The sequence below is a fragment of the Pavona decussata genome, unplaced genomic scaffold (assembly GCF_977016875.1).
Source record: "Pavona decussata unplaced genomic scaffold, jaPavDecu1.1 SCAFFOLD_100, whole genome shotgun sequence".
Lineage (NCBI taxonomy): Eukaryota > Metazoa > Cnidaria > Anthozoa > Scleractinia > Agariciidae > Pavona > Pavona decussata.
This window is the reverse complement of record NW_028145515.1, coordinates 2106466-2118931: the sequence shown is the minus strand read 5'-3', so window position 1 is coordinate 2118931 and position 12466 is coordinate 2106466. Positions and strand designations below refer to the sequence as shown.

Below are 12466 nucleotides of genomic sequence, written 5' to 3'. Positions count from 1 at the left end.
TATTCTGCATTTAACTAACTAGCTTGTATGTATACTGTAGCCAAAGCAATTACCTAGCATTGTCGAACCAACCATTTCCTACCCCTTACTGTTCTCCTGGAACCTAATGTTGTATGTAATGTTTTGTCACATGGCACAAAACAACTTAAGTAGCAGGAGAAACAGCCATCAAATATTTTAGGTAGTATAAAAAAAACTCACCTCTCGAGTGTCTTTTTCAAACTGAACAAACTCAGCATTAAGCTGCCTGTTCTTGTGGAGTTGTTCTTCTCTAAGTGTCCACAGCTGGCCAAGTTTATGTACCCTTGCCTCTAGGGTGGCCAGGAACTTCTGGATACAATCAGCAGCTCCACTCCTGTCCAAGTGCTCTTCTTTAGGTTCCTTGGAAAGCAAAATGTGGGCTCATTAGACCTATTAGGAGAGTCTTCTTCAATTCCCTTCCCCCACCACCATTCAAAGCAGGTTTTATCCCAAACCATCCAACTCCCCCCACCCCCACAACCCTGCCAGAAACACCCTGGGGATTTCTCATGCAAGTGTTGCTGGTTTAATTTTCTAACCGTTACAGACTTTAAGTAGCAAGTAGCCAACTTTACACGGCTGCTAATGATCATTTTTGTCCCTCCACTCTATGTGCAGAAAGCTAGTCACAAATGGACCTGACACAGTAGTGTGTACAACTTAGATTCATGGTGTACTAAGTTCAGCCAGATATACTCAACAGATGAATGTTCCACTTTTTGGTTATGACGTCATCAAACCCAGGAGAGTCAGTGGTTTGAACATCCTAATAAAGAAGACATGTTGGAGAATGACTACTCAATGACCTAAACAAAAGCTACCCTTAGAGGCATGAGTCTGAAGATGTCTTCCACATAAACTTTCTAAGAGTGCTTTTACATTTGCTAGAACTGACTGGCCAGACCAGCCATTCTCTAAATCATATTTGTCATTTTGAAGGGATGGTACTGCAAAATTTTGAAAAATAATCACTCCAAAAAGGGTATGCACTATTGCACTTTTTCTTAAAAAATTCAAAGGACCAGGATAAAACTTGAAACTAGAACATTCAGTTTACAAACTGACTGGTCTGGTCGGACACTTCTGACAAATGGAGAGCACCCTTAATATCAATCGCCAGAGAACAAATTCTCTCATCTCTAAAATCACACTTGACAAGAGACACTAAATTACCCCAGCACTTACTTTTCTGAGTTCATCTAACAAAGCTTGTGACTCCTTCTGCATTTGTCCAGAAGCTGAAAGGATTGCATCCTGCAGCTGCTCCTGCCGAGCTAGCATTGCTGGAGAGGCATCAACATTCTCCTTGGGCTCATCACTTGTTAACTGGTTTGTCAGTTCATCCAGTTTGCCAAAAAGCTGTAGAGATACAGTAGTACCAAGTCAGACAAACAGGAATTTACCATTTTTTCTCTCTTAATCAGCAGAGAGGAAACTTGGCATTGCCGATCCTGGCAATATGCAGGATGCACGTCACATAGGAACCTAGCAAATCAACTACATAACAAGGTATGTGTGTAGCTCGGTGAATATAGTGTAGTGTTTACATGCAGTGTTAAGAGACATTTCGTGTCTATTATATGAGGTTAGGCTCGCTAGAAATTATGGTCTTGTAACATGGCGTGCTTGCTGTAGTGTGATTAAAAGCTCTTGAGTTTATCCGTGTTCATCTTCATGATAAAGGGCCATCACCACATCTTATACTCATACCATGCTAAATACTACTGACATTTTTCTTAGGAAATCTCTGGAAATTACACCTGTCCATTATGTGATTACAATAATTGAAGGGGTGCCTGTATAAAAGCCCCAAGTGACTTGTGATAGATTGCTAGATTCTCCTTCCAAATTGCCTTGTTTTTGCTTGTGAAACAAAAGGAGAATTTGACCTTACATCAAAAGTCACTGAGGGCCTTATTCCATGCACCCTTACAATTTTCTTGAGAAACCTGTCTCATACAATGGTTTCCACTTTTTGGTTCCCATTTTATTGCGGAAGATAGCTAGTCTTTCCCTTGAAACACTCACCAGTTGTCTGTGACGATGGAAATCAAAATACATTTTTCCCAAGGTGAGTCTGTATTCAAGGCGAGCAGTGAAGATTGACCAGAGATCCTGGATGTCTTGCACCTTACCAATGTCTGTCTTTGATCGAACTTTAGAAACATCAAGAGCCTTGGCCACTGTGTCTTCCAGATGCTGCAAGTACATCAACAAGGTTAATTTAGCAGATCAACCACAGCTAAGCAGAGGTCTTAAAATAACTTAATATGGCATTTTAATTAAGAAACGATCACCATCATCCCCATTAACATCTCTATTCAGTGCACTATAATGCACATGCACCTAAGGCTCACAAAAATAACCTCAGTAGTCATCTACATGCAGGTAAGGACAAGTCAAACCAAACCCACATGTGGTCTATAAAACCAAAGCATAACCCAGATTCATTTTAGCAAAGTGATGGCAGTTTTCTACGGTATATACTCTTTCACAACAAGCTGGGACATTGCCAGGGACAGCCACTTCCGGAGTTTTTAAAATCAATGAACACCGCTGGCCATCATGGTGTGTGTAATCTTTACGAGGTAGCGTCAAAAATAAAAGTGAAATGAAGACTGTAAAAACATTGTAAAAAAATGTGAAAACTGAAGTGGAACCATGAGCAAAAGGTCAGTGGTTTCAATGCCAAGAAAACAGCTATCAACATGTTTTTTACAATAACATGGAAAATGTATGAGCGGAATTGGCCTTTTCCATTGAAAAGCAAGCACTTTACATCTCACATCATTTTCATTGTCTGTATGCTTACAGACTACAGCTATGAGCCAATCAGCACACAGGATTTTGACAGTTGTTGTAAAAAGCCTAATGCAACTACATTTAGGAGTATTACTGCTCTCCTCTGGATGGGGTACTAAGCCATTGTAGGGTTCTGCCCACCCTACATTTTTTCACCAGTACCCATTCACACATCTAGGTAGAGTGCGAGAGACAATGTGGAGTACAGTCAGGTAAGTTTCTTGTATGAGGAGATGACATGACAAAATGGCCATCAGGTGGGTGTGCACAACTTTTGCCCTGGGAAAGAAAGTTTTGGTGCCATGTACCAGTTACTCTAAAGGAGCTGTTACATTAGGCAATTTTTCTTGCGACTTGTCTTGCAATTTTGTTGCCCCACAAGTTGCACAAATCGTTGCCTAGTGTAACGTGCCCTGAAATGAACATGTCTCGCAATTTTTTTCTTGCCGTAACCGTTGCCAGAAGTAGAAGTCAGTTCTACTTTGTGCAACGGTGACTGCAACAAAAGCGTTGTGAGACAGGTTAATTTCAGGGTACATGTATGTTACACTATGCAATGATCTGTGCAACTTGCGCCACAACGGCTCAACGAGATTGCGAGACAAGTTGCAAGAAAAATTGCCCAGTGTAACAGCGGCTTAAAGAAAAACTAAATTTAAGTACCTGAACAAGGGACTCATAATGTCCCAGGGTAAGGGTAACTTGTTCAAAGAACAAACTGGAATAAACCTTTCCTCCTGTACTGCTATAAGTAATGTAAAATTGAAATAAATCCTACTCCCTTCACCCTCCTCTGTCTCTTTGTCTGTTGTCCTTCCTTCACCCAAACCCACCCCCATCCCTCTACCCAAAAAAGGTCTTGAAATGAGCACCCAGCAGATCAGAACATTATAATGCTGACAACAGGTGATTGCACATCTTACCTCCTTTTCTGAGTCAAGCTCTTTGTGCAAATACAAGAACTCTTGTGATGTTTTCACAGAATCACCCATCACTGTATTGTTAACCAAAAAGTCATCCCCCACATTCTTTATCCAGTTGTACACCTGCAGGCACAGAACACAAACAACACAAAGCATATTGATATTCATTTCATGAAAAAGTACTTTCAATTGCTTCATTTTCTGAAAACTCACTGTAGCATGCATGATGCATATGGTGACCGAATCACATGAATCATGACCATAAATCACAACAAAGAAATTTGCTGCGCGTATCAATTTGGTTGCTCCAGCATATGAAAGTCTTGATGTTTCTTACATCTTCAATCTCCTTTGTAGAAGGATCCGGTTCCACATTGACAAGCAAAGCAGTGCTTTTTTCTTGCAGTTCTTCATACATTCTCACCACCACTGGTTTTTGTTTGACATCTGCCATTTTCTCCTGTAACATCTTTCCGTCTCGCAGCTGTGTTGCCGTGGCTGCGTAAATTGCTCCATAAAGCTCTTTCTGATCTTCAACTGTCAGCTTCTCTTCTGTTATTTTATCACCAATTTCATTAAGTTTATTTAGAGCCTGCAAAATAACATAACCAAGAAATGGGAAAATCTTTAAGTTGCACTTACGCCACACATGCAGCATTCCAGATAACTTACAAAGTCAGGGAGTGAATAAATTATTTTAAGAGGTCAATCTAGACATCCATGGATCTCTCCAAATCTTCTTAAGTTTTTAATTATCATTCCATTTGCTGCATCAGGAAGCCAGCATTCTCTGGGTCACAAGTTGAAACACTGCACTGGGCTCACACACCCGGTTTCTGCAGCATGAAGCATCTACGCATGTACAATTGTGGGCAAAACTAGAGGAGAAAAATGCAAATTTTGCACATATCCCCTGTACATTTCAATCTCCCTTGAGGAAAACACCATCTGGAGAATAGGAAACCTTCAATCTCTCTCCTCACACCCCTCCCCCCCCCCCGCCCCCACTCAAGGTTGTTTTGAAGGCCAGACTATGGCCCCGCCTTTTCTTTCAGTGACAGACCAACAAAAATTGGTGAAGGGGAGGGGGGCTGTGTTGTTGATGTATCACAACATTAGCACCCAAACTTGTACATTGACTAAGAATTTCTTAACAGTTCTGTCCACGATCGTAGGAGTACTACATCTCCCACTGCAAGGATCGTCAAAGGAGAGAGACCAGGAGGCACACATGTAGTGTGTCAGATATTGTACTCCTCTCATGGTGGTCTGGTCCCTGAGCATTATGGCTATGACTGGATAGAATGTTAACTAGTCCACAGGACGGTCATGCAGGTTTGAAGAAGCCAGCTCCACAAATTAATAATTAAAAGTAGCTGGCCATAAACTAAAAGTAGCCAGCCATCTTCACTGCAGTTGTTGGCTTCAAAAGGCAACTGATGATTACTAGTGACAGCTCTAAGTCCTCCATACAGTTGGTCACGCATATAGTTACAACTGAATCCATCTACAGCTGTTGTAGCCGAAGGCAGAGAGATTAAGGGCTTGGTCCATAATTGTTACCTGTATTTCCTCTCTTACCACAAGGCCATGCTGCCTCTTGTTTGGAGTGTGGCCAGGTTGTGTTCTCAGGGAATTAAGTTGCAATCTACGTTAACTTTCATGCACATTAGCTGATCATTGCATGCATTTAAAGCAAAGGCCATCACTTACTCGTCTGTTATTTTTGTAATAGGCTAACGTCTCCAATAGCAGCTTCTTTCTTTCATCCACACGTTGTTTCAATAACTGCAAGTTTGTCTGAAGCTGGGTTATCTTGACTTGTGTGTCTTGCATGTCAGCAAAGTCGCCATGCACAAGTTTTTCCGTTTCTCGTGCCAGTCTATGTCCAGCCTCCTCCTTTTCCTAATTTTGATATGAAAGAAACCGAAGTTGAAAACAGGATCTACTTGCCAACTACTTTCCTTTACCAGTTTTGCTCATTTTAAAAGGATAATTATAAAAACTACTTGCTGACTGCAAGTACATATCAGAATCCTGTGCACAGCATCAAACACTCAAGATAAATACAGTAACTAGGAGGGTAAATTTTAATTCTTTGTACGTTTGCATAATCATACACCAGTAACTATTTATACACCTGGGTGGAGAGAGTCAACGGTTGTTTACTATTCATAGAAAATGTTTGGTTGGGAATTTCCATTTTAGGAAGAACAAAGAAACTGTAATTTGAAATGAGACTAAGTTTGGCTTGGCCATGAAAGCTAAAGGCCAGGAAGTGGAGCAGTGATGAATAACATATCACTGGAACACAAATTTCCATTCAGAATGACCAATTGCGAAAACAGGACTACATTTTCAGGCACTCCTTTTCTACTGGAAATTTTCCACTGGAACGAGCAAAACAATCTAGTTCCATTTACACAAAACTGCAATCTGCATTTCTAGTCATCGCTAAATAACCAATTCAGAGGCCAACCTCTAATATACTGTATCTAAACTATCTTCCGCTGATCAAAAGCCCAACAAGATAACCACTGCACCACCAGAAGCTGATACAGTGGAGCTTCCATTTAATGAACTTCAACATATCAAAGATCTCGGTATAACGAAACATATTCTCCATCCCGGCCTTTAAAAATGTATGGAACAGAAGCTATATAACAAAGCAATTTCTCTAGTCCCTTGACACTTCATTAAATCAATGTTCCACTGCAAAGAGTAAACAACAACAAACTGGTCCCAGTTGTTAAAAGGGCGGATAATTTTATCCACTGGATAGTTCGCTATCTGGCAGATAAAAATGTGTGCAAGATTCTCCTGATTGCCCTATAATTTGTGGAAGAGTAGAAGCATACAGTATGTATGTGGAAAACTTGCCAAAAGCATTGGTTGGAGTACATTTAGCTCCTCTGGATAGCGACTTATCCAGTTGGTACAGTTATCTGCTCTTTGAACAACTGGGGCCAGATGTATACATGTAAATCTACCTTGGCTGCTTCTTCAAACTTGGCATGTTCATCAAGCAGGACTTGAGTTGAGGCTGCAGAGTCTCCATATTCTTTGTAGCTCAGATAATCCTCTGCATCTTCATTCAGCCACTTGGTGATCTGTGATAACAAACAATGAAATTATTTTATATGTTACGATGTGATTCAAGCAAATTTGCTCATATAATAAATAAATTCTACTGTGCTTCCCATCTGTTACAAATGGCAAGATTACCACTTGTAAACTCTCACTGGCCCATACCATGTGATAACATCATTGTTGACAGACTTACATGTACAGAGATGGTTCCCCCTGCTTTCACTAGGAGTGGTAATGGCACCCATGATGTTTTCTTGAATTTTAATCCAATTTCATGACTTCAAAATTGACAGCTGCTACAGCTGTCTGGCTGAACGTTTTGATGCTTGACCCAAAGTTTCCTAAATTTCCTTTAATTACTTTTCAACCATCAGCAAAAAACAATTTTGGAAAAAAACTCAAATTTCATGACTTTCCATGACTGTATGAACTACATGTGTCACAGGACTCCACTTAAACTACTCTAGCTAAGTTAAACTGGATGTTCCTGTATAAATAACTTTTTATTACTATTGGTTTAAATGAAAACAAAAAATAAATATTAAATACATTCTTTTCCTTTTTCTCCTCCATTGGCAACAAATGAAAAAGGAACCTTCACAAGTTAAATTTCAAAAACCTTTTTAAAACACAAGATCTGTCTTGTACCGTTGTAACTCCGTCACCTACAGCTCTTCAGTTTTGTTGGTTTCTACCCTCACCACCCACCCCCTGCCAAAAATGCAACATTAGTAACAGCCCTCTAGCATACCTTTTGTATTTCTTCATCAATCTTGCATCTCTTGATACACTGTTCTAGAACCTTTTTCCTCTCCCTCCATTGCTCATCAAGCTGTTGTCGTCGATGATGCAAAGCTTCCAGAATACGCTCAACACTGTAACATGCCACTTTGGTCGCATGCTGGTTGTTTATGTCTGCATGTGTGCTTGCCTCGCGTAATCTGTCTAGGAGTGCCTGTCCTTTGGATAAAGTCTGCATTGATAATTCCAGGACACTTTTTCTCAGCTCTTGATGTTGGTGGAGTAATGATGATGATGAGGTGACATCTTCCGCCAAAAGGACCCTGCTGATTTCATCTTGTGTCGTATCAATTTTCTCAGAGAACTGTTCAGACAAATGCAAAATCAAACTCACTGTCAGTAGAACAATAACACTTCAAAAATAACTATAACTCAACATTAGCATAAAATCTGGTAAACCATAAGAGCTCTCTACTAAATCTTAACTTTTGCATTAACTCTATAATCAAGCACAGCTTTCCCTTCTTCACCCCACTGCATGTAAACTACCATGAAAAATTCAACCCCTAATAAGTAAAACTTTTACTTCGTTCATTCTGACAAACAGTTTTGTGTTTCTGGTTCTCAAATAATTTTAAGAGAAAACAATTATATTTTTTCAACAAAGCAGGTTTCGTTTTCAGGATCAAAAATTTATGTTCAAGCACAAGCTTTCAATTCCCTCACACAATTGGACCATTTTTGGAGAGAGTGGATTGAGGCTTGAGGGGGGTAGAATACAACATTTAGCATTTCTTGAGATTGATATCTTTGTGGACACAGCTTCAGTGATTAATCTTGAATAATTAAAAGGCCTCAACAAGTGGTATCAGCATCAGCATTTGGCTTCAGCTGATAACATTTGCCTCTGATAATTATATAAATGACCAAAAATTGACTGCAATAATATTTACTGTCTTATTATATAAACAATGAACTCTACATAATGTGAAAGGGTGTTTGAACAAAACAAACAAACCAATTTCATCTAACGCTGCAAAACAGTGTAAGACTGCAGGGGCCTTGAATGAAGGATATTTTATGTGAACTTTTAAATAGCATAATTTTCAAACATTGATTAAAGAAAAATGGTAGGTGTAAGTTCCATATCATGTAATGTATGCATGATAACTGGAGTATGGAAATTGCTGTTATGATTCATCAATACCCCCAAGGTCCTACTAATGACATGATATCAAGCTATTTTTAGCCATTTGCATTGCAATTAACATTCCTCAACCAATTGAAGAAGTTTGATAGAATCCAGATTTAATTGCATTTAACCAAAAAATTAACATTGGATCAAGGTTAAGTGATTTCAAACATTGCTTTTTCACCAAATATTAGCATTTTATCGAATCATATTTAACATAACATGCATGATCAATGAAATTTGAGGAATTTTTAAACAAATATTAAAATTCAATATGCTGTTAAAATTTTAGACTGTGCAGAGGACCACAGTACAAAAAACAACATAACAAAAACAATAATTATTGTATACTTCCAAACATCACTTTCATTCACAAGTATAAGTCATTGAACTTGTAACAAATACATGAAAACACCAAAGAGATTTACACCTACAAAAATATAGTTTTAAATTGAACAGGTTGACATTATTTCAGAGCATATTTACTAGCCGGTTGGAGCATTTCACAGAACACCAAATTCAGAACTGATACTGGTATTATAACAACTTCATGTATGTTGTCGTCTCTGTGATGATGCCAAAAAAATATATTCATTTACATGTAGTGTATACCCCAAAATACACTAACACCTGGTATATACAGGATTGTTTAAACCCTAAATATCATAAATGCATGGTGGCATTCAGGATGTGGCATTCTATAACATAACTCTTGTGAACTTACTATCTACAGCACAGTCGAACCTCGATTATCTGGACTCGTCGGGACCTCGGTAAAAAGTCTGGATAATCGAGAGTCCAGATAATCGAAAATATGAATATTAATGAGATAGAAATGTAAACAAAAGGGTACAGCAAAGAAAACATCATTTTAATTGTGAAATCTACACAGCCTGTAATGTATTTACAAATAAAAACTTTAAGTTCAGGTATTGTCTCGTTGCACTTGCAAATTTTGAAAAGTACCCAGGATAATACGCTGTTTCAACAGACTTTTGAAAGGATTATTGGGCTTCTTGCGACTTTTAGTTTTCAAGATTACAACTAATTAATATTCATGAAAAAATTGGGACCAGAGAAAAAAGTCTGGATAATCGAGGTCCGGATAATCGAGGTTCGACTGTATATACATTTATGTCATGCATACTCTAATCATGCTGAATCAAAATTGTACAATATGTCACCAAACATTTCTAACACAATCCAGGTTCACAAAGATTAAAAGATTTCTTTCTTCACAAAGATTACAAGATTTTGTTTCTTCGCAAAAATTAGAAGATTTCTTTCTTCACAAAGATTACACGATTTGTTTCTGAATAATGAACTTTAACCACAACTATCAAACACTTACCATTTGCCATAAAATTCGAAAGAGAAACTGCAAAGAGTTTTTTCCACCAAAGAACAGATTTCAGTGGTGAAAAGCTACAGTATGGCTCAGTTCTAACACTTGGAAAACCCTTCCATAAAAGGTATCATATGATCTTAAAATCCTTAGGTTAATTGACTTTTATTAAGCATTCCATGAATTCTACAGGTCAATGGTTTTCTTCAAGGGTCATTTCTTGTTTTGTCTATTTTCTGTGACTGTTTGCGCATATTGCATTTAATACTGCACTGCATGACTAAATGGAACTCTCCAGAAAATGTGCTTGCAGAAAACACAAAATCATTACACAGATCATCTCAGATTTGTTTGAAGAAAGCAAAAACTTCTCAACAAGTTCTTAAAAGCTGTCAATGGAAGATATACTGTGCTAAGAGGATTACCTTTGAGGTTTGTCAGATTATAAAATGTAATTATTATTGGGTCATTTTAATGAAGGTTAAAGAGTCACGCATGCTAAGAAAGACTGGCATTTATAAAATAATGGATATAACAAGGCTGCATAATTTTTATGTTTGACTGCACCAGGTCAAGGTAAAAGTTTAATACATCACACAATAATAAGCTCAAACAACATTTACCCTCTTACTGCTCTCATATAACAATTTCTGCCAAAAATAGGTGACTTACATGTATACAGAACTGTTATAACTAGTCCTCTTGTAATTACTTTCTCTTATCAGAACCAAATTGATTAGGACCAAATAATTATAGTGCTGTGGATACATGTAGTTTTTCCAGCACAGATGGCTCAACAAACCTGTTCACCACAACATTGGCTCAAAGTTGTAGACCTCAAAGAAAATGCAATATTTGAATTACATTATATTTGAACTGCGGCTGAAAGAAAAGAAAGCCTGAAAAACCACTTTTTGGCAATCATACTATAAACCCTCTGAGTTTCATTGGAAATGAAGTGTAACACTGCATCTGAGTTAATGATTTCACTCCCATGATCTGAATGTCAATTCTCCTGACTGACTGTCATACATTTCCTTTGAAAGTTAGTTCACAGAATTTAGTATAACATCATTGAACAATATCGCCTAGTTGATGATTATTTTATTCTCATCACTTGTCTGGTTGACAAGGTATCAATAATGCATACCTGTCAACCCCCAGAGTACAAAAATCTGTTCCGCTGTCCCAGCAGAACCGTGTCATTAACCCTACATTTAGTGCTTCACTGGGGGGGGGGGGGGGGGGAAGGAGCCGACGAGAAATAAACAATATTATAAACATATCTCACAAAGACCGCGGTAGGTATTTCCCGGGAGATTTGGTGCTCTACCCAGGAGACCGGGAGATTTGATAAAAAACTTGGACACTCCCGGGAAAACCGGGAGAGTTGGCAGGTACGATAATGTAAGGAGAATTTAATTCCATGTTGATCACTCCTGGGAGGAAAGGGTAAGAGGGACCAAATCTCCCCCCCCCCTCCCTCCAGTGCTTCTCCCAGTTGGAAAACAAACAATAAAAGTCAGTCTATAAAACTGCTAATAAACGAAATAAAACTTGATTAAAGGAGCTGCCTTTTTAAAAGTTAAATGACATTTCTCAATTTTCAATAACAGATATTCAAATAAACTCTTCTTTCAAAGCTAAAAAACGGAACCTTTCATCCACAGTTTTTACAAGTTTATTCCCAATAAGATGTCTCTAAGTCCCTTCTAGTCATCTGAAACTAACAGATTACACCTGACCCACTCCCACTGGAATTGCAGGATCGAGTTTTCTTCTTTCAACACATGATACTGGAACTAGTTGCCCTTTTGACACATATGCTCAAGTTCGTGCCCAGCACATGAGTTTTAACAATCAGTGTGTGTGCTTGTTATGGAAGCAAAATTGTGCTTCGTTTCTTACTACGTTGGCCTACTATCAAGGTATTGCAGCTTTGTTTTGTTTGTCAACTTGTCAAATTTTTGACAAGTTAACTTTAATTTGTTTCATTGCATATTCATAGCTGTATTCTTTTCCTTATGTTCTCCAACACTTGCTAGGTTGCTTGTTTGTGTCATGCTAGTGTGTATCTCGATTGTTTGGGCCACCGAATCTGTTTTTAATTAATGTAAACCACTTGGAGTTAACAGGAAATATCAGTGCTTTGAATCATAACTGGTCTACACCAAAACACTCATCATGACATGGCACAAACTTCAGACATGTTCTGTTGATTGTTCCATTTCATTACCGTGCCCGAAGAACACAACAACTATCTACGCATCTGACTTTTAAAAAAACAACACAAACAAAATAACTGTTCGACCAGTTCACCTTGCAAGATCACAAGATTGTTTTGTCTCCGAG

The 12466-nt window shown here is 38.3% G+C and overlaps 1 protein-coding gene across 4 annotated transcripts in view; it reads right to left on the bottom strand.

Moving 5' to 3' along the window:
• Positions 1-12466, bottom strand: part of LOC146472300 (obscurin-like) — a 164766-nt gene that overhangs the window by 128020 nt on the left and 24280 nt on the right. For all 4 annotated transcript variants that reach the window (XM_085119693.1, XM_085119692.1, XM_085119694.1 and 1 more), the window contains 8 exons: positions 7588-7941; positions 6737-6856; positions 5460-5651; positions 4084-4338; positions 3747-3869; positions 2050-2220; positions 1207-1380; positions 202-381 (listed from right to left, as the gene is read on the bottom strand). In XM_085119693.1, the coding sequence (XP_084975819.1) occupies positions 202-381; positions 1207-1380; positions 2050-2220; positions 3747-3869; positions 4084-4338; positions 5460-5651; positions 6737-6856; positions 7588-7941 (1569 nt within the window). The remainder of the gene's footprint in view (positions 1-201; positions 382-1206; positions 1381-2049; positions 2221-3746; positions 3870-4083; positions 4339-5459; positions 5652-6736; positions 6857-7587; positions 7942-12466) is intronic.